Here is a 23,769-nt window from a genome sequence, read left to right on the forward strand (position 1 = left end):
CTGCCCCCACTCCACCGCCTCATTAAACATACTCAAAAGGTGGGGGGCCAACTCCGCCGAGAACTGTTTCCACAATTCCGCCGGAAAGCCGTTCAGCACCGTCCCCAATTGTATCATACTAATACACTCCATTACCTCCTGCAACCCCAGTGGCTCCTCCAATGCCTTCCGGTTCCCCATCTCCACTTCCAGGACCTCCTACCCACCCAAAAACTGGCCCAGATCTTCTTCCCCTCCCTAGGCTTGGCTCTGTACACCCCCCCCCCCCCCGATAAAAGGCCTCAAACATTTAATTTGCCACCCTCACCTGGTCACCGACACTCAGTTGGTGTTCCGCCAGGGTCACTCAGCACCTGGCCTCATTACAGCCTTGGTTCAAACGTGGACAAAAGAGCGGAATGCCAGAGGTGATGTGAGGCTGACTGCCCTCGACATCAAGGCAGCATTTGACCAAGTATGGCATCAAGGAGCCCTAGCTAAACTGGAGTCAATGGGAATCAGGGGGAAAACTCTCCGCTGGTTGAAGACATACCTGGCATAAAGGAAGATGGTTGTGGTGGTTGGAGGTCAATCATCTCAGCTCCAGGACATCACTGCAGGAGTTCCTCAGGGTAGTGTCCTAGGCCCAACCAACTTCAGCTGCTTCATCATTAACCTCCCTTCCATCAAAAGGTCAGAAGTGGGGATGTTCACTGATGATTGCACAATATTGGGCACCATTCATGACTCTTCAGATAATAAAACAGTCTGTATCCAAATACAACAAGATCCAGGCTTGGGCTGACAAGTGGCAAGTTCATTCACAACACACAAGTAGCAGGCATTGACCATCGCCAACAAGAGAGACACTAACCATCGCCCCTTAAAATTAAATGGAATTACTATTGGTGAATCCCCACTATCCTGGGGGTTACCATTGACCAGAAACTGAACTAGACTAGCTATATAAATACTGTGGCTACCAGAGTAGGTCAAAGACTAGGAATCTTGTGGTGAGTAATGCACCCGCTGACTCCCCAAATCCTGTTCACCATCTACAAGGCACAAGTCAGGAGTGTGATGGAATACTCTCCACTTGCCTGGATGAGTGCAGCTCCAACAACACTCAAGAAGTTCAATGTCATCCAGGACAGAGTGGCCCACATGATTGCAAACCCTTCCAAAAACATTCAATCCCTCCACCACCGATGAACGGTGCAGCAGTATGCAGATGCACTGCAGGAACTCACCAAGGTTCCTTAGGCAGCAGCTTCCAAACCCATGACCACTACCATCTAGAAAGACAAGAGCAGCAGATACCTGGGAACATCACCACTTCGACGTTCCCCTCCAAGCCCCTCATTGTCACTATCACTTGGTCAAAATCCTGGAACTCTGTCCCTAACAGCACTGTAGGTGTACCTATACCTCAGGAACTGCAGTGGTTTAAGAAGACAACTCATCAATCAGCACCTTCTCAAGGGCAAGTGTGAATGGGCAATAAATGCTGGTCTGGCCAGCAACACCCACATACTGTGAAGTTATTTTTTCTAAATGTCAAAATTAGGTGACTTCAATCTATTGCTTCATCAAATGGTTGGGGGCAGGTCCATGCCAACCTGTTGTTTGCGCATATACAGGAAGATCACCCAAACTAGTTTTTGCATGAGGGTGTAGCTACATAACTGAATGGCAGAGGTTTTATGTGGATGTATCTTGGTTGCAGCATAAATGACTGATGAAATTTCAGGTATAGCAATATTTTGGCAGAATATTGGCATGAAATGGTTGCATGCAAAACTCTTGGAGATAAAATTATGCCAAAGCTCATCAGAGAATCCACAACACTGAAACTGAAAACATTGAATCTCATGCTGAGAAACAGAGAGTGCTGTAAATATTACCCTACCTTATACTTTCATCTCCCAAACGTACTGAACCCATCAGGCAATCCCTTTTTGTGTCACCTGGTCCCCCCCCTTTGCCACTTACTATTCTGTTTGGAATCTGACATTTTTAGGAATATAATTGATTCCTGTGTGTTTAAGATATATCCAAGAACATAAGCAAGCACAAACATTTGAAACTCATACATAATTTCCTGACTTGACGTGGAAATCTGTAATCAGTGCAGTTCAACAGAAATGCCCTCTAGTGGTCTGAAAAAGAACTCTCATCATCTGCATATCCAGTCAATTATACAGCTTTGATGGCGTAAATGCTTAGCATTTATTTAATGTCTCGCATTTCATCCGATTAGCACACGCAATACACACAATATTCATTATACAGTACAGTATCCTCAATTGAAATAACTATAACTATTAATGATGTTTCCACACGTTTTAATCCATGTGGGCCAATTCAGGGCAAGTTTTATGCTAGATTGCACTGGCCATTGTGAGCCTACTCATTTCCTGTTTAAACCTGAGTTGACCTCTTTTGTTCACATGCATTGTGTTGCATGTTTTTAAAAAATATGGTAAATTCATGCCTGAGGTAAAGCAAAAGATAACAACCGTACCAATGTGACAGAGTATAGGAGGCTAGCAGACAACTCATAAGGCCTCGGCCAGCAGAGTCCAGGTTCAATCTGCTGACACAGCCGCAGAAAATGATTTTCAAATTTCTTATTTGGTTGCTTGGTAAAAGGTTTCACTGATCGTAAACGAACAAAGTAATATTGAATCACCATCTTCAGCTATAAAGAGACAAACACGCTCATGCCAATTTTTCATTTTACTATTGGAAGTGGCTAATGTGATGAGATGTTTCTTTACTCTTTAATTCAAGCATTTGAATGGTTCATCAAGCTTCCCATCTTCACTGATTATCAATTTGTTTTATACTTTGTTTTTACTTCTGTTCAGGATTACAATATGCTAAGGAGCGATCTGATCGAGGTGTACAAGATTATGAGGGGCATGGGCAGGGTGGATAGGGAGCAGCTGTTCCCCTTAGTTGAAGGGTCAGTTACAGGGGGGGGGGGGGGGGTGCACATCTTAACATTCAAGGCTATGGCCAAGTGCTGGCAAATGGGATTACGTAAACAGGTCAGGTGTCTTTCATGCACAGGTGCAGACTCGATGGGATGAGTGGCCTACTCCTATTCCTATATTCCTATTCTGTTTATTTTGGTATTAAACAGAAGAATGCAAATGCTTTACGTGGAATGAGCATTGTATTAGGCTGTCAAGTTGACTTTATTCAGAATTGGAAATGACTTTGCAGCTCACCATTAATGAATATTCTGGAGAATTTTTGCAAACATTATTTTCTGATAATACGTGTTTAGTCTTTGATTTTAACAGTCCTTCATCTGAAATCTTCAGCAAGAGAAAAATTACAAAAAAGTCCATTATAATTCTATTTGACTAAAGTCTGAAGATTTTTGTTTGAGGGCATGTCTTTTTAGTTATTTCATAAGTTAATGTTGCAGATTCAACACTTTTGACTGAATTAGTCCTTCTTTGCAGAATAGTGTTTCTTGTTGTTAATACTCTTCCTATCCTGCAGCTCTGTGATAGCATGTTCAGCACATCAAGTTTGATTAAAATTTGTTTTACAAAGGGAATTAAACTTTTACAAATGGAATTAAAAATATTCTTCTGCCACTAGCCACATGTAGCTAATTGGCAATTAAGATATGGTTAATTACATTTTTGATTTGTAAATAAAAACTGAGGAATAGACACTGTTTAATCAGCATTTGAACCTAGTGTTCATATTCACACAGTATATATACATATTTTTAACCTTTCATGTGTTTATGGTAAAATGGCAAGGTGAAAAATAGAGTGGCAGAGTGATTTTAGATCATTAGGTGGGCACTCCATTTCATTGGCTACTGCCTATTGGCTAAAATGAGGTGAAAATGATGGACACAGCAGCAACATTATCGGGAGAAGGGAAATCTCATCGTGGCCAACTCAACAAATGACTGTTGTGGGCCAGCAGAAGAAACCAAACCAAACAATAGTGAAAACCTGCAATGCGATACGTCATGGCAAAGGGCAGGAAACATAGGAATATAGGGACAGAAGTAGGCCATTCGGCCCCTCGAGCCTCCTCTGCCATTTAATTAGACTATGGCTGATAGTCTAATCAGCGTTTGATAAGGTTCCCCACGGTAGGCTATTGCAAAAAATACGGAGGCTGGGGATTGAGGGTGATTTAGAGATGTGGATCAGAAATTGGCTAGCTGAAAGAAGACAGAGGGTGGTGGTTGATGGGAAATGTTCAGAATGGAGTACAGTCACAAGTGGAGTACCACAAGGATCTGTTCTGGGGCCGTTGCTGTTTGTCATTTTTATCAATGACCTAGAGGAAGGCGCAGAAGGGTGGGTGAGTAAATTTGCAGACGATACTAAAGTCGGTGGTGTTGTCGATAGTGTGGAAGGATGTAGCAGGTTACAGAGGGATATAGATAAGCTGCAGAGCTGGGCTGAGAGGTGGCAAATGGAGTTTAATGTAGAGAAGTGTGAGGTGATTCACTTTGTAAGGAATAACAGGAATGCGGAATATTTGGCTGATGGTAAAGTTCTTGAAAGTGTGGATGAGCAGAGGGATCTAGGTGTCCATGTACATAGATCCCTGAAAGTTGCCACCCAGGTTGATAGGGTTGTGAAGAAGGCCTATGGAGTGTTGGCCTTTATTGGTAGAGAGATTGAGTTCCGGTGTCGGGAGGTCATGTTGCAGCTGTACAGAACTCTGGTACGGCCGCATTTGGAGTATTGCGTACAGTTCTGGTCACCGCATTATAGGAAGGACGTGGAGGTTTTGGAGCGGGTGCAGAGGAGATTTACCAGGATGTTGCCTGGTATGGAGGGAAAATCTTATGAGGAAAGGCTGATGGACTTGAGGTTGTTTTCGTTGGGAGAGAAGAAGGTTAAGGGGAGACTTAATAGAGGCATACAAAATGATCAGGGGGTTGGATAGGGTGGACAGTGAGAGCCTTCTCCCGCGGATGGATATGGCTGGCACGAGGGGACATAACTTTAAACTGAGGGGTAATAGATATAGGACAGAGGTCAGAGATAGGTTCTTTACGCAAAGAGTAGTGAGGCCGTGGAATGCCCTACCTGCTACAGTAGTGAACTCGCCAACATTGAGGGCATTTAAAAGTTTATTGGATAAACATATGGATGATAATGGCATAGTGTAGGTTAGATGGCTTTTGTTTCGGTGCAACATCGTGGGCCGAAGGGCCTGTACTGCGCTGTATTGTTCTATGTTATATGATCTCTATGATATCTTCCTGCACTATACCCATGTCCCTTGATGTCGTTGGTATACAGGAATCTATTAGCCTCTGCTTTGAACATCCTCAATGACTGAAGCATCCAACAATTTTATTGATGGAGTGCAGTGGCTGATTTGTGTAAGGAAATCTTAAATTATATGATGGAATTTAACCCGGACAAATGCAAGGTTATGCATTTTGGCAGATCCAATTCAGATGGGAGCTATAAAATAAATGGCAGAACCATCAGCAGCATAGAGACACCGAGAGATCTGGACGTGCAGGTCCACAGATCCTTAAAATTGGCAGCACAGGTGAAAATGGTGGTAAAGAAAGCATATGGCATGCTTGCCTTCATAGGAAGGGGTAACGAGTATAAAAGCTCAAAAATTATGTAACAATAATATAGAACGTTGGTTAGGCCACATTTGGAATACTGTGTCCAATTCTGGTCACCACACTACCAGAAGGACGTGGAGGCTTTGGAGAGAGTACAGAAAAGGTTTACCTGGATGTTGCCTGGTATGGAGAGTATTAGCCATGAGGAGAGATTGAATAAACTGGGATTGTTCACCCTAGAGAGATGGAGGCTGAGGGGCGTCCTGATAGAAGTTTATAATAATCAGGGGTATAGATAGGGTGAACAGTTGGAGACTTTTCCCCAGGGTGGAATTTCAAATTATAAGGGGGCACAAGTTCAAGGTGAGGGGGTACAGATTCAGTGAGATGCGTGGGGAAAGTCTTTTACGCAGAGGGTGGTGGTGGCCTGGAATACACTGCCAAGTGAGGTGGTTGTGGCAGATACGTTATCTACCTTTAAGACTTATCTGGATAGGCACATGAACAGATGGGGTATAAAAGGATACAGGCTGTTGGTCTAGGTAGGACACGTGATCGGTGCAGGCTTGGAGGGCCAAAGGGCCTGTTCCTGTGCTGTATGTTCTTTGTTCTATATTTATTGAGGCTTTACATTTCAACAAGCAATGCAACAAAACCGCAGGAACGGTCCCGCTCCGCAAGAAAAAGAAAAGGCTCAACATACATGAGTACAGAGGAGAACATGAGAAAGCAGTATAACTGGGTCAGTAAAATCATTAGAAATAACCTGATACCTCTAAAAGCCTCACCAGAGAACAAGGGAGAACCAGGATAAAGCCATGAAAAGGTAAAGTAAAATGATGCACACCTTCCCGCGCAGCGATTGCGCGCAATTACCACGAGAGTTCAGGATACATGTTTTGTGTCCTGTTCGGGCGTGCAGCGATATACAACTCCCTCAACTCCAGTACTCCCAGAGCCAGCATTGACACACTGCAACCTCCTTTCCTCCAGTACCAAACCTGTCTGTTCCCCTGCAGAATCCCATCACGGATTCTTTACACCCACCCATAATAAAAACAAAAGAAAATTCATGAGAACCCCAGCTCTAAAAGGATGTTTCTTGTATCCCACACAACACAACATAACCCCAGTCTCAGGTCCAGTACAGAGCCAACATCATTCCGTACAATTATACAGTGAGGGCCAGCAGCTATATATTTGGATTATTTAGAACATTGAACATACATACATTATCATCAGTACCATCAATGCATTCCAACAACAAGGACTGAGCACTATCAGGGGTGGATCACAGGATATCAACAAAAGTACAGAACTCGGTTATACCCTAGGCCCCTGTGCACTGGATATTCCTAATAAGTGCCTTCGACAACGGACACCCCAAGCTCCAGGAAGCAACAGGATATAAACCACAGCACCGGACTTAGCCTAGCCTAGCACATACTGACACAAAAAGTCAGCACCCCCAGGACTTCCAACACACCCCAAAAACCTCCTCACCCACACCCAGAGCAATGCGCCTCCCCCACAGAACAGCACACTGCTCACCCAGATGAAAAGAAGAAGAAAAGCACTCGAGAGAAAAACACACGAGTTGGTCTTTGAACAATCAACAAATCAATCAAGGATTAACCAAACCCACCTTGGTCTGCGCCATTATTCATTCCCTAAAAACACCAACCTCAAGGAAAAGTCAGAAGGAATCTAATCCGCCCTACGATACATAATGTGCCCAGGCCACCTACGGAGATCGGCACGGATTCTTAAATTCAAAATAACAAAAAGCTGAATAAAAACCCGATATGGTTATCTCTACCTCGGATCTATCCTCAACCTTAGTGAGGACTGAACTAACCTTAACGCCCAACTCCACACCAACCCTCCACCCATCACTGTGACGTGGCTCCACTCATCTTCACTATCAACGAGATGCGGGGTGTCCAGAATTCACTCCTTTCCCCTAACCGCAAGAATAACTAGACATATGAAGAAAGGAGTAAAAATGTGCACAGACCACACATCACATAATCAACTTAATATAGTTTTTGATGGAACAGAATAACAGCCGACTTCCGCCCTCGTGCTCACACCTTTCACACTCTTACAGGAGAAAAAGCAACAACAAATAATCAACAGCATAATTATCAGGGTGTAACGTCCAGAACTATTGAACAACTGAAGATAATAACACCATTTATGTTGCTTGAAAAAGCCAATGCCATGACAGGGTCATCAAAGATGAGGCAGCATGGTAGCACAGTTGCTTCACAATGCCAGGGTCCCAGGTTCGATTCCCAGCTTGGGTCACTGTCTGTGCGGAGTCTGCACGTTCTCCCCATGTCTGTGGGGGTTTCATCCAGGTGCTCCGGTTTCCTCCCACAAGTCCCGAACGATGTGGGAATTGGATGTTGTGAATTCTCCCTCTGTGTACCCGAACAGGTGTAGGAATGTGGCGACTAGGGGCTTTTCACAGTTAATTCATTGCAGTGTTAATGTAAGCCCACTTGTAACAATAAAGATTATTATTATTAAACACATCTCAGGATTTTTTGAGGATTTCAACGAATAAAGCACCTTCACTTACCAGGAGGATGCAAGACCCGTGGTCGGGGGCCCACCGACCACAGACCTTGGGGACCGGATACATCTGTTGAACATGACATGTCCAGTCTCCAAATCAGGATTATGAAAGCCAATTTTCAAACTCAGTCAGGAACCCATTCTCACATCCCGCCTGAAACCGGGCACACGCACTATCCTTGCTGGCCCCTCCTTCCCGAATCAGTCAGGATATGTGATACGCCATGCAGCAGGATCTCAATGAACCGAAGGTGGGACCCTTCCAGGGAAAGTGCTCTATCAAATGCATGGATTCTCTCCTATGCCTCCATCATTCTCTCAACGAAACTCAATGGATCCCCAAGGTGAGCACCAAAGACCTACAGCACGGAGCCGAGATCATCATCCAGAACAACACTTTCAGAGGTGTTCATTATCCCGATGCCCACCACCACCGAGGCACAGGCCCGCTCATCAGCAACAACACCCCTGCAAACTGGGCCCCACCCCAGCCATCTCTGACCACCTCAATGACGCAAGGATGCTTTACGATTTAACTCTTCTCCTCATCGCAAAACATCATCCAGGGACACATTACCAAGCAAGTGTCCCGACAAAATTATGAAATGTGAACAAGAATAAAGTAAAGGATTAAAACATGAGCAGAGCCAGAGTTTGCAAAAATGGAACTGCTCTCGTGATCACATCACGTGACTCCCAGGAATCTATATTTTTATATATAATTTGTATGTTCTTGAGGCTGACCCCACCTCAAAACAAAACTGAGACGGAAGCAGAATATGAAACTGAACTTCCCAGCTTTTAAGGAAGCCCAAAACAAGTTGATGTTGAGAAATGGAGCGGAAACTTTGTTGAAAGATATAAAAGGACCCAGGTAAGTCCAAGCTGTGCAGTAGTAGTTATTGAGTGCATTGGAGCAGGCAAGACAAGCTGAAAAAAACAGGACTAGATCCAGAAGCTGAGAATAATCAAAGGAAATAAGTTCCTGCAGCAGTTTCTGTTGCTTGAAGATGGTGGTGGATCTGTGCCATCCAGATCGGTTTGAACAGGTTCTGCAGATATGTGTCACTAATGGTGAAGACCATGCCCATGAAACTCCGGTTTGAACAGGTTCTGCAGATATGTGTCACTAGTGGTGAAGACCATGCCCATGAAACTCATGTGCTACTGCTGCCTGGGGATTAGACTAGCTTCTAGAAGGAGGAGCTGAGATTCTTCATGAAGAAGAAAGTGTTTGAAATACTTTGTGATTGAGTGTAATCATTACAACTGAGCACCCTGAGCCAATATGTAAGATCTGTCTTAGTTGTATCTGCCATTTAAGGTGCAATTTACAGTTTATATTTGGCCATGATTTGTCTGCTAATTCATGTTTAACATCATGTTAAATCTGGATGTTAGAGTATCGGATAAATAGTAGTTAGTGTTCACTTTGTTGACTCTAGTTAGTGTTCACTTCTTTGACTCTTGCAGAGTAAAAATACTTTTGTTTTAAACCATGGAAGTTTGTGGCTTCATTCTCTTCATAAACAATTGGGATTCTAAATTTCTGTCTACTGTCGATAAAAGTTATTGGTCTCTGCTGTGATCATAACATTTGGCACATCTCCTGGAAGTTACTACTCTCTGATGAAGTCAGAGGCTTCGCTTGCAGCTGTTAGACAAAATGCACAAGCTACACTAAGTTCCAGGATACTACACTGCAGTGAAAGACAAAACCTGTAAAGTTTTTCACAGTATGATGGTAGATCTTAAATTAGATAGACACGTGTAATGCCTGCATTATGTGTAAGAAATTGGCACTAATAGCTTTTGTGGATAAAACTGTCACTGCAACCATTCCTGTCAGTGATTTTTATGATGGAATACAGCCTGAAATTGTATTAACATGTATTATTTTTGTATTCTATTGCAGGCAGAGAACTCAGCCTTGGCCTTAGAGAATGAACACCAGAGAGAACAGTATGAACGATGTCTTGATGAGGTAAGATGAGGCAATTGCAGATTATTTTGATATTATTTTTGCCTCTGTAAGCCATTTAGTTTCAATAATCTGCATTTCCAAAAATATTTCAGATTATATCAGTTTATGTATGTGAGGCTAGAGTGATCATCAATGTTAAGTGCTTCTAGAACATATGCAGCGCAGGTTAAATACAAAACCAAAAATGTGCTATTGTTTCTCCAAACAAGATGCTTAATTCCAATCTCAGAAGAACTTTCCTGTTTTTCTCAATGTAACCTCTTTCCCTCATCCCACATTTTTTTGCCTGTCTGAATGAAGCAAGTCATTTACTGTCAGCTTGTGCTTCTGGGCAGTTTTGTTTCGTGAACTTGGGCTGAGACTGGCCAAACTTTATTAGAATCCTGGCAGCTGTCAAATGGGAGTATTTAATCAGAGCAGACTGGGTTATAGTTTAACACAGGTCCTACAGCAGAAAAGGTAATGTAGTAATTCACTGCTCCGCCACTGTCTTGCAAGTACTTTTATTTTAATTAATGCTTTCAATAATGAACAAAATATTCTCATTTACTCGGATTTTACATCTTGCTTGATGCAAAGACCACAGTGACAGAATTCTACAATCAATCGTTTTGACTTATAAAATTCATTGGATCTTCTATGTGATTTGATGCATTTAAAGCCATTAATACCTGGACACTGGTGCTGATTTTAACGGTCTAAATAATTCTCATTTTGCTGTTGTCCTTCGTTGCATCACCGTGAGTATATATTTTTAGCAAGAGCACCTAGAACATGAATCTTAGCTTATTTTCCCCCTTTCACGTTCAGGGACAATGATACTAATTGTACCTTTACTGATGAGATCGGCTAACCCAAATTAAACCAGATGTTTGGCTACCCTGCATTGCCCAGGTCTGAACAGCTTTCAGTGGGGCTGAGGGGAAGGGAAGGGGTCGGGGGGGTTGCGCACACATCAGAACCTCTTACTGCAACGAGGGATTAAATACCTGGAAGGCATGGTCCCTTGCACACCTGAAGGCTCAGTCCACAGTGAAGTAGTAAGTTTGGAATAATCTCAATATTATGCAGGAAAAACAGAAAATGCTGGAAAGACTCAGCAGGTCTGTCAGCATCTGTGGAGAGAGAGAAAAACTGAGTTAACATTTTGAGTCTGTATCACATTTCTTCAGAGTCGCACAGACTCAAAACATTGGGCGAGATTCTGCGATCCGCCAGTCTCGTGTTTCTTCGCCGCGTGCCATTTGTTGGCGGAAGGATTCTATCTTCCCACCGGTAGTCAATGGGATTTCTCGTGTCAACCACCCTACGTTGCCGCAAAGCCCACTGGTGGAGGTGCGCTGCTGGGGGGAAAATTGAATGGCAATGACTGGAGAATTCCAGCAATTGACTCTTTTACTCTCTCCACAGATGCTGCTAGAGTTGCTAAGTCTCTTCGACGTTTTCCCTTTATATTTTAGATTGCCAACATCCACAATTTGTTTTGCATTTATATAGGAAGATGTTTGGGTTTTACGCTGCAACATATATTTATGTTCCCTTATATATGACCGCAGGCTAAAATACTGAGATGTGAGATATTTAAAAAGTAAATTTATCCTTATTTGATTAGTTTTAAAATTGTTCCCAATATTACTCCATTTATTGTCAACAGTATTTTCAGCAGCGTTTGCAATTTTGAATTTGTATTCCGTTTCTCTCTAGAACTTGTAGTTACTCTTTTCTTGGAGAACATAATTAGTATGCAACACATTTTTGTCTCACCATAAGTGTTCTGTTTGGATGAGTGGAGGAAGAACTGTGCACTTAAATGGGTTAGTTTGGATAACTTGATAGTCTTCCACTAATCAATAACTTGTAAGTTGATTTGGTCAGTTATACTCTGTAGTCTGTATGTTCCAGTCCAAGAGCTGGTAACTGTGAGTAAAGCATATTATTGCAATGTTCCACAAAAACTGGCTGCCATTATAGTAATAGAATGATCCACTAGAACATCAATATTTATCAAGAAGCATTTCACTGTCAAGAAACAATCACTTAATAATTTGCTTAAATTTGCCACTTGATACATTTTTGTTCAGGAAACCAAATACCGTGCTTGCATTTCGATGAACGATTACTGCTGAATAAATATTGCAATACTCCATGCACACTATATCATAATCCCTTCAATGTGCCTTACAGACTAAATAAGTTCTGCATTTGAAAATCAAAGAAAATTTCAGACACTAAAGGATGTTCCTAGGGATGAGGAACTTCATTTATGAGGTTAGATTAGGGAGGTTGGGACTGTTTTCCATGGAGAGAAGAAGGTTAAGAGGCGATTTGATAGAGATGTTCAAAATCATGAGTGGGATGGACAGAGTAAATGGGGAGAATCTGTTTCTGCTCGTAAAAGGATCAGGAACTAGAGGGCACAGGTTTAAAGTGATTTGCAAAATAGGTAAATGTGATCTGAGAAAAAACTTTTTCATACAAGGGTGGTTCAGGTCTGGAATGTGTTGCCTGGAAGTGTGGTGGAGATAGGTTCGATTGAGGCATTCAAGAGGGCTTTAGATGATTACTTGAATAAAAACAAACGTGTTGGGGAAAAGCAGGGTAGTGCTGTTGCTTCACCGCTCCAGGGTCTCAGGTTCGATTCCTGGCTTGGGTCACGGTGCGGAGACTGCACGTTCTCCCTGTCTCTGCATGAGTTTCCTCCAGGTGCTCCGGTTTTCTCCCACAAGTCCCGAAAGACGTGCTGTTGGGTAATTTGGACATTCTGAATTCTCCCTCTACGTACCCGAACAAGCGCCAGAATGTGGCGACTAAGGGCTTTTCACAGTAACTTCATTGCAGTGTTAATGTAAGCCTATTTGTGACAATAAAGATTATTAAAATTAAATTTAGTCATGATTCTCGTTTGGAGAACCAGTGCAAACACGATGGGCCAAATGGCCTCCTGTGCCATAAGAATTCTGTGACCTAGCCCATTATGCCTGTATCAGCTGAAAAAGAGCTATCCAGCCAACTCCTATTTTACAACCTTTGGTCCACAGCCCACTGTTATGGAAACAGCAAAAATTGTTGATCTATTGACCGAGTGCACGGGCAGTGAAAATTTTAAAAGCGACAGGATAAAGCAATGAAGCAAGACTTTCAACAGAGGTGGAGCATGCAACAAAGTATTTCCAGCACAGAAAGAGAGCAATTCGGATCAACAAGGTCTTGCTGAAGTTTATGCACCACTCACATTTCACATTCTAACCCCTTTGGGGTTATTTGTCAGGGCGAGGGTATAAAGCATTCCACGGTGACATAGCTTTCGCCCAAAGCAAACAGCTGTCAAAGACCCAGAAGATTATTAAATTATATAAGCATTCATGATTAACTGCCATAAAAATGAATTCCATTGGACATTATTTCGGGATTTGGAGTAATGTACACAATTGTTGATCGTTAATCTCTATGTTTTATTTCCAAAGGTTGCCAATCAAGTGGTTCAGGCATTGCTTACTCAAAAGGTGAGTCTATTTCCTGAGGAGCCAATCCTGTTGAAAGTCACTGGATTTTTAGCTCAGCCACTGAATCCCCCTTCGTAGATCCTGGGACAACAGGCTGTAAAATCCTGGCCCTAGTCCAATTGTTATAAAGCCAACATATACAAGATTAGAAACTGAACAATTTGCTACATTATGTGGGAAAGAACAAAAGTGAAGTTGCGAACAATACAAGTGGTTTAATGGCACATCTCTCTTAATGGCTACAATAGTGATTATGTCATTCCCCCACCATGAGTCCCTGGAAAATTCAGGCACAGTAATTTTGTAAAACGAGTACAGTCCTGTGATGTAAATAATATTTCACTGGCACAAGTTGCATTTAACAGGTAGTGGCTGGATTGGAAACATTGAGGTTCTCTGCTGATCACGTATGATCTCAGTCAGAACAGCTTGTGGAGGAATTAAGCTGCAATGATGTGGCGCTTCTTCTGAAGGGAGAGCAAACTAGAGTGCGCCATGCCAAATCACATTGCTCTGATTCAGTAGGGCACTATAAAAGATTGGGCCAAGTTGGGAAATTGTTGTCTGTAGTATCTTCCTGTGTCAGAAAAAAGAAAATCTATGATGCAATAGTTATGTGCACTTGTTAAAACCATTAGATGCGATTGTCAGCATTGCATGTTTCTATGGCTTTTAACCTCTCTGGGATGGTCTTCTCAATTAATAAATTAAACCAGCAGCGGGGAAAAATAAAAGGGATAACATTTTACTAATGTACGTTTATGGCTTCATCATGTGCATTCATTATTTTTTAAAATCTGTACCTCAGTTTGTTATTATTTGTTCACTTTTGTTGGGTTCTGTATTTTGCACTGTCCTTCTATCAAAATGTTGGTGTTGAATAATTTAATCTACTCCTCGTGGTGGTTAGTACTAATATGGATAGTGTCATGTAAACCGATTCTAGCTATTTTTTTTCCAAAAGCAAGTAACTGTCCTTTTAAAACCCACTTAATGAAGACAAAGAAGTAAAATACGAGTGAGAAATGCATTATAGAGTAATGGCCCAGTCTAAGGCTGGGGATAAAGGAGGTTCATATTGCAGCTCACTGATCAAAATCACTGGAAATGTATAGCATCAATTGAACCCATTTATTGAGATTGCATTCTTTTTTTTCCATTCTTCCGTATTGATTCTCTGAAAAATAGAACATTTTAATAATAAAAATATTTCTGTAACTCTCTACTACACTATAATTATACCTGCAGGATTTAAGAGAAGAGTGCCTGAAACTACGCACAAGGGTGTTTGATCTTGAACAGCAAAATCGAGCATTGAGTGTTCTTTTCCAGCAAAGAGTTCGGTTGGCCTCTGATTCACTACTACAGGTGTGTGTATTTATATTAGCTTTTTTCTGTCAGAATCTCATGCAAATTTTTAGTCATCTATCTAAAAGCTTCATATCAAAGTTGATTAATTGGTCAAAAATTTGAGATAATGTAATTTTTCAAAAATTCACAGTGCAATTCAAGCTTGTTGCAATCAAAGGATTTCCATCAATGCATCTTTATACTTTAATTGTCAGTACTTCGAAACACTGTTATTAACTGAAATGTGATAAATTATGCAAAGAATCAACTGATCAATGTAAGGATCAGAAACAAATAAAAATAAATGTCCTGGGTAAAGTTCTCCGATTATCTCCCTCGCATATCTCCTCTAAACTTTGGACCGTGGGGCGCAAAGTTTAGAGGAGATGTGCGAGGCGGATTTTTAACACTGAGGGTGGTGAGTGCCTGGAACACGTTGCCAGGGGAAGTTGTGAAATCAGGTACATTAACGGCATTCAAAAGGCATCTTGACAAACACATGGATAGGATGTGTATAGAGGGTTACGGCACAAGGAAGTGCTGAGGATTTTGGCAAAGGTTGGTATCATGACCGGTGCAGACTTGGAGGGCCGAAGGGCCTGTTCCTGTGCTGTATTGTTCTTTGTTTTTTGTATACTGTTGTGGTGTTCAAATACTTGGCACGCGATTTAATGGAAACACTTCTAAGTGTCATTTTGACAAGGTTTTTCTCGATGTCCACGCTGGTGAGATCATCGCCCATACTTAAAGGTACTTAGTGCCGAAAGTGAGCCCCCCATGAGTGTCTCTTACTAGCTGTTTCGCCGGCTGATTCATCAGATCGCGCCTCAGCGTCTCGCTGCCAACAAGAGGGAGCTGCTTTTAAACGCACCCTCACCACTCACTCCCAGTCAACACATAAGCAAGGCATCGCGGAGACCTGCTCCTCGCTTTGGGGATGCCAGCATTCCATCGCCAATTGGAGAAGTCCCAAAAGGTTCAAGCGCAGGAGATGATGCTGACAATGGATGACATCAAGGCCAACACTGCAAGGGTGGCAACCACAGTGGAAAGCCTGGAGCACAAGATCAGTGTCTTGAATGGTGGTGTCCACTGCATGGCTCAGGATGTGACAACCATAGCTGAAGGCCTTGACATCAGGTCCCAGTCGCTGTGGAGCATCTTCACAGCGGGCCCTCCACTCCCCCCAGCTCTTGGGCACAGTGGTCCGAGATCAAATGCCCCCACGCAGACACCATTCAGAGATGGGTATGAGCCCGTTGTCAGCAGAAAAACAGGAATCAGACTTTGGCATAAACAGAGCTTACCTCTTGGTGAATGATCATCACTCTCCTGCCTCGTACATTGGTTTTTAAAATATATTTGGAGCACACAATTATTTTTTTCCAATTATGGGGCAATATAGCATAGCCAGTCCACCTACCCTGCACATCATTTTGGTCTGTGGGGGCGAGACCCATGTCGACATGATCTGGAGTTCAGGCAAACTGTTCAGGCTTCAAAGTTTGATTGATGTGCATTGCAATAATCAATCATCAATTCGCATGTGTACCCACAAGAATCCACTTGAGCAGATTTTGTTTATTCAACGGTCAACAGTAACAAAGATTTGAAAATCAACAGTAACATTCCACACATCACACTAACCATTGAACAACAAGGAAAGGTTACCGTTCCATATTGATATGAGTACAAAGCTATATCAGCTCATTTTCACACAACAAAACAGATGGTTTCACACCTCACATGTTCCTCAACAGAAATGGACGATAAGCCTGAGAATGTATTATCATGTCCAGATACTTGTCGTACAAATGATCTGTCCATCAATGTGTGACTTGTTCCACGTATCAGTGTCATTCTCCATCCAGGAGCTGCAACTGTGCAGGCCCTCCCGCACGGCCCAATCTCACCGGAACCAAATCCTGGCATCCACATATTTCAAGGTGCAATTGAACATCTTTGATTTCAAGCGCGTTTAACTCACGGTGACGTGCCAGTTACATGCACCACTCACCACGCCAGCAACAAAAGCACCAGCAATCTGCAAAATAATTTCTTCAACGGCGTTAGCAATGGCCCATTTGGAACAATGTTGGCACTAGGTCCCACAGCATCTACTTACTTCAAGCTGTATTGCCTTCTGGACTCGTACATCCGGTGTTCCAGGACCCAGGTATCTTGGAAACAAATGTTCTTCTTTACAGCTACAGAAAAGGAAGGAAAAAGCAACTGCAGCCTCCAGGCATCTGCAGCCACCAGCAGGAGAAAGCAGCAAACACAACCTGCTACTGTGAAGTGCTCTGACAATCAATGAGGCCAATTTCTTATTAGCAATAGCCTGCAGATGTGAAGCTAGAGGCTGCTCACAGTCAAAGGGAGTTAAAGTGACTTTCAGCATATAACCAAGACCAGGGCTCTACCCTGGAACTGTTTGATGGGCAGACAGGCAGCAACGGTATTTTCCCCTGATAGATGTATCTATAGTATTTAAAGATAGCTTGAAGGCCTCATGAATGAAAAGCCCCTCAACCCGCCCCCCTCCCTCCCCCGCGGCCCAGGGGTTGCCCTTGAGCTGCATGCCATAAAATGGAAATGGCTACTCACCTCCTCAGTTCCCCTCAGCAGCCATTGCGCCAGTTTAACATTTAAAAAAAGGAGAGCTAAACGACACCCCCGAGATTACTCACGCAGGAGCCGGTTAATTCCCGGGAGGCCGGTACATTCAACTTCAATCTTGCTAATGAGATGCAAATTAATGCAAATAGGGTTAATGATATGCTCGCCATATTTGGGCATGATCCGGGACTCGCCATCAGGAGCGGGCCAGTTAGGTAGCAAACTGATTTGCGTCCGGCGTGACCCTAAATTCCGGCCTTTCTGCTACTTAAACCGGCATGCCCATCCGTGTTGGGTGCAACGCGATGGTTCAATTGCGCTCTTGGTCAATGGACAAAATTATTTCAGAAACAATGATTCGGAAATTTATGTCACAAAATGTAACCTTAGTCTGTCATTCTGGAAACACATTATGAAAATGAATATGCTTGCTAATGTATGCTTGCTTCAATAACTAATTCTTTAATTGCATTTTGTGATTTGAATATATTAAATGGCAAGAATGTGTGACTGCAGTTAAACATTCCATCGTGATGATAAAACACTGAACAGCAATTCACTGGTAACATTTTATACTTCAACAAGAATACTTCATTGTGGCTACTGCAAAAGGTTCTGATGATCTACAGGACAATTGTAACAACCTGTTAATTGAAGTCTAACTTTTGACCAAGATTTAACACATGCTATTGTAACTTCAGGGAAATAATTTACCAATTAAAATTTGTGAATTACAATCTATTTATTTCCAACAACCGTTACTTCTTAAATACTCTTCTGGACAGCCTCCCATCTGTCGCCTACTTAAACTTGTCCTCACCAAATACACTCCACGATCAACTGGCCGCGTTGTAGTGAGACAGCTAGTCTCACTAATATGCATTTCCACAACCTACCCAAGGTACGGGATCTAACATAGTAATAATAATAATAATTGCTTATTGTCACGAGAGGCTTCAATGAAGTTACTGTGAAAAGCCCCTAGTTGCCACATTCTGGCGCCTGTTCGGGGAGGCTGGTACGGGAACCACTCGCCTTGAAGATTTTGTGAGAGCGTCATCCTGTACTGGTCTGTGTGAATGGGGACCAGACGGAACGGCATTCGTGGGGGTCCCCCAAGGGATCAGAGATCCCCCAGGTGCTTGCCCTCTGGGCAGAGAAGCACCCTGGCAGTGCCAGCCTGGCATCTTGGTAGTGCCACCTGGATGTCAGCCTGGCACTGCCAAGGTGCTCAGGTGGCACTGCCAAGGTGACAAGCTGGCATTTTTGTTGCAATGAGAACCGGTACAGAGGTGCCCTGTGCGGGGGCAGGGGATGTGGGGTGGGGGGCTGCTGATGGCCACATTATAGGGGTTCGAAGGTCGTGTCGGGAGGTAGAGAAATCGGGACGCCATTTAAAAATGGCATCCCGATCGTCTTCTGCACTGAGGAGTTCCGGCGAGCTGAGCTCCTCAGTCGTGTTTTCTGCACTAAGTGTAGCCTCACAGGGTCATTCCTCGCTGAGGCTCTCTATCTACCCGAATGGGCGTTCAATCGCACTCAATACGGAACTCTGTTGTCATTCGGGTAGGTCGTGTCCTCTGTTGCACATATCCTAACACATACCATGTCATGTATGCCACCACATGTGCTTGCTAACCAAAATTAGCTCCTGTCCAGTATTGCCTCAACTTTAACATTTTCACCCTTGTTTTTAAATCCCTCCATGGCCGTGTTCCTCCCAATCCAGGTAAGCGCCTGTGAGATTGCTATGCTGCTCCAATTCTAGACTGTTGCACAACTCTGATTTAATCACTCTGCCATTGATGGCCAACTTTTCACCTGTCCAAACCCTGAGCTTTAGAATTCCCTTCTGAAATCGCTCCGCCCCTTCAGCTTTGTCTCCTGGAGGACTCTCCTTGAAACCTCCCTCTTTGACCAAGTTTTAGAAATCTGCTAGCATCTCCTTATGTGGCTCAGTGTCCAATTTAATTTTTCTGAACCCACTTCAGAAACTCTTTCCCCTCATTGCCCTTTTATATTATTGTCTCAGTCTATATTAGAATAACTGAAATAAAATAAGGATAACCGTTCTGAAGAAGAATCATACGGACTCGAAATGTTACCTCTGTTTCTCTTTACTCGGATGTTGCAACACTTGCTGAGTTTTTCCAGCATTTTCTGTTTTTATGTCAAATTTAGTTGGATAACACACTGTGAAGAACCTTGGGACATTATGCTAAAATTGCTACATAAATTTGGTAACGGTTTGAACTAAATTATGTATATTTTAACTAGGGGCAGGCTGATGCCACCAAAGATTTGGATATATTAATTTTGAGCAAAGTGTTTTTCTCTGTCTGGTGCCTCCAGTCTCCATTAAGTATAATACATTGATATTTATTGCTTCCCTTCTTGTAGGTGATGCTGAACTTAGTTTTGAGGCCCTGGTAGATGTGAAACTATGGGAGCAGTTTGACTGCTCAATTTTAACACTCCATTCCTTTGCTGTCTTAGACCATGCAAGTCAGATTAAGGAGGGCAAATGGCTAGAAAATGAATTTTTGCTTTTTTAACATTAAAAATAAACAAGCAACTAGCTTAAAAACCACACGGGTGATAAGTCTCTATGGCAGTAAGCACAATTATAGTTCCTTCATATTTGACAACTGTTCTTTAGGTTTTCTTTACCTTCTGTACAGAAAGTGCTCCACCATTTGTTCGCTCCGATAAATTGATATGTGAGGACATTTTTAAAATAAACTCCTTGAGTTGACATAACATCAGCAATTAACTGTTCAAGACAATTATTTCTGTTGCATACAATTAATGTTTCTTTTACCACCCGATTGGAGGACCTATTAAATTTACTTGTTGAATTGTTGAAATTCAAATGTATAATTAATGAGTGCATTGAATAAAAACTGTGTAATTTACAGGTAGCTAACAGGGCATGACAATTTCGAATTCCTGTTTGTCATCTGCTATATAGGGAAATGCATGGGAAGGAAGATGTGAAAATTACCTTTCGCTAATCGGGTATGGAGATTGAGAAATGACCCTTAAGTACAATCTGGATGACCTTTAGATAATGACCTCCTCCTTGAAATAGGAGGCGGTCTTGTGGCAAAGTGGCAGCGACACTGTCTCTGAGTCAGAAACTTTGGCTTCGAGTCCCACTCCAGAACTTGATAGCCAAGGAAGGTGCGTTCATAATGCAGCCAAACATACCCAATACATGCCAGTGACAGATTGTAAGTGTCAGAGATTCCTGGTCATTGATGTCATGGAAAGAATGCTTGAACCTTGAACATCATTATCCATAGCTCCAGTCTACAACATGCATGTAAAAGTATATGTTGCCATAGTAACTCTGACTTCTCGAGTGATCTGTAACACATTCAGCCCCACTTGTAATAGAGATGTATCTGTGGAAAGTTAGAAATCTATTCTTTGATCTTTAATGGAAGCAGATAATTGATTATCTCATATGTAGATTTAGTCATTTTTTCCATGGCACATGCTATTGTGAGCATTCTGTAGTGGTAGAAAGCAATTGGATAGAAGATGATTTTCCAAATAGCCACAATAGCTTGCATAGTGCTTTTAACGTAGAAATATATTCCAAAGCACTTCACTGAAGTTCAATCATTATGAATGGATGCCAAGATTGAAACTTGGGGACAGGAATAGGATGTTCAGCAATCACCACCCTCCCAAAAACCAGTCTTTTATACTATTTAATTCAATCATAGTTTATGTGTCTTAACCATCTATGTAACAAATCTCTTAATTCCAGTTCTCTTCCCACACCTAGTGGTGACTCACTCAACCTATCAGTGCACCACAAGACCTCTTAATACCTTCATCTATTAAAAATCTATTGATGTTAGCTTAACACATTTTTATGGGAGAGGGTTCTGGATTTTAATGGCCCTTTATGTGCTCCCTGGAACAACCCTTGAATGGCATCATTCTAATTTTAAGGTTATGCCCCCTTGTTCTGCAGTCCCCCACCTAAGTACAAGATGCAGGAAGGATGACCAAAGACATAGCCAAAGAGGCAGGTTTTAAGGAGAACTTTGAAGGAGGAGAAAGAAAAGGAGAGTTTTAGAGATTGAATTCCAGAGTTTCAGGCCCAGCCAGCTGAAGTTCAAATGCCAATGGTGGGCTGTTTGCATTTGGAACATGTAAGAGACTGGACTTGGGGATGTGCAGATATTTTGTAGGGTTGTAGTCTGGAGAAGATTATAGAGGTAGAAAGTGGCGATATCATGGAGGAATTTGGAAAGAAGGATACAAATTTTAAAATTGAATCTTTGCTGAATGAGGATTCCATGTATGATAGCGAGCACAGGCTAGATGGATGAACAAGACTTGGTGTATGGGGAGGATACAGACAACAGCGTTTGAATGAGTTTAATTTTATTGGGAGTTTATTAAGCTGTAAATGTCAGCCAGGAGTTTAATGGAAAATTAAATGTGGAGGTAACAAAGGTGTAGATGAGGTTTTAGCAGCCGATGAGCTGAGGCAAAGACAAAGTTGGGTGATGTTACAGAGGTGGAAATAAGTGATCTTAATGTTGGTACCAGTATGTGGTCATCTTGTAATCAACATGACATCAAGGTGGTGAAAGCCCTTTTCACCCAAAGACAAAGGAGTTGAGGGTCGGTCTCAAGGATAGGATGAACTTGGGGAGGGTACGAGTGGTGATTGGAGAAAAAAAAACATAGCTATGTAAGTGCAAGGATACAGTTGGGAGAGTCTGGCTGATCTGACTTGGTGGTGAGGAGATGTTGGGTACAGTGGGTAGCAGCTGTGGTAGCTGCAATGTAACTAGTTACGATGAGTAGTTAATCAATCATGTTCAACATTCACTTTTAACTTGTTTCTGGACATCCTCGTACAATGAAGCTTGAAAGATTAATGGTTGAGCAAGTTCTCAAATTTTGTTGCTTTCATTCAAAATGTTTTGCTATATTTAGTAATGATGTGACTTGTGGTTTTAATTAGACCCTTTTTCTTGCTGTGTCAGAGGTGAAACCTTGATTGTAGAGATACAGATTTGGAGGTATGGGAAAGACATATTAACTGTCGGAGAATTTCCTCTAAGTTTCAACATTATAGTTAGTTTATTCTTTACAGTAAAAGACGATGGGTTCCTACATCGCGTTCAAACTCTGTATTATAGCATTCACCTTTACGGATTTTCAGACAAGAAATATGTAATAAAGTGCACATTTATTTCTCAAAAGATAAACCACCTTTTAGTTCTCAAAGGGTCAACAAAACCTGATCGTCGTTCAGTAGATAATATGGAATCAAAATAAGGATTACATTTTATCGTTTTCTCCTCAGTTTTTAGATTAAGGAGAAAGCCCAATAGGAAAAAAGTCATAAAGTATTTGTAATAAAGGTTCTTATCTTGCCTTATATTTTGGTAAAAATGAAACCTAACCAAAAGCAGGATCACTTGCAGTGCCCTCCGTCAAGTGATGCAAGAGAGGATGCTGAATAAAAGTGGGACTTGTCCAATATTTGCCCTATTTGCACTGAGAGTATACTCTACAAATTCAAATAGCTATTGAGTAAATTAACATACTGCAGACTGTGCAGTATTTACACTTAACAGTTTTGAAAGCTACAAGGATTGATTGGCCCATACACGTAATTAGTGTCACACATATTTGAACAACTATTTTGCATTGTTTTGATTAAGGAAAAAAAGTGAAGACTTTATGGTTTCAAAGTCTGAATTTGATTTATTATGCTACCAAAGTGGCTGTATAAAATATGGCAGCACTAACTGAAGTGACCTGTTGCAGTTTTAATACAGAAATTCAATTCTTTGGTTGAGGTGAAGTCCTCGGGCTGGATTGTCCATCTTTGGGACTATGTCCCCACGCTGGCGTCAAAACGGTGGAGTTTTACGGACCACTAATTCCTTGTCCCTGCAGGGGGCTAGCAGGGACCCAGCATAGATCTCGCAGCTTTTGCTGCAGATACGGCCCCCCGCACTTCTGGATCGGAGGCGGTGCATGTGCACAGCGGCGGCCCCCAGCGACCGCGCCGTGCTCCATGGCGGATTCGGATCGTAGAGCTGGACCCAAAAAAGAAACCCTCGATTGGCCACACACCCGACCCTCAACGCCTTCACAAACATTTACCGGCTGCCCTCCAATCGGCCCGA

At 42.3% G+C, this 23,769-nt stretch overlaps 1 protein-coding gene across 8 annotated transcripts in view; it reads left to right on the plus strand.

Annotated features, from left to right (window-relative positions):
* LOC140388492 (nck-associated protein 5-like) overlaps positions 1-23,769 on the plus strand; it is a 1,019,364-nt gene that overhangs the window by 711,165 nt on the left and 284,430 nt on the right. For all 8 annotated transcript variants that reach the window (XM_072472774.1, XM_072472791.1, XM_072472783.1 and 5 more), the window contains 3 exons: positions 10,059-10,127; positions 13,592-13,630; positions 14,879-14,998. In XM_072472774.1, the coding sequence (XP_072328875.1) occupies positions 10,059-10,127; positions 13,592-13,630; positions 14,879-14,998 (228 nt within the window). The remainder of the gene's footprint in view (positions 1-10,058; positions 10,128-13,591; positions 13,631-14,878; positions 14,999-23,769) is intronic.

The sequence above is a fragment of the Scyliorhinus torazame genome, chromosome 2, assembly GCF_047496885.1.
Source record: "Scyliorhinus torazame isolate Kashiwa2021f chromosome 2, sScyTor2.1, whole genome shotgun sequence".
Lineage (NCBI taxonomy): Eukaryota > Metazoa > Chordata > Chondrichthyes > Carcharhiniformes > Scyliorhinidae > Scyliorhinus > Scyliorhinus torazame.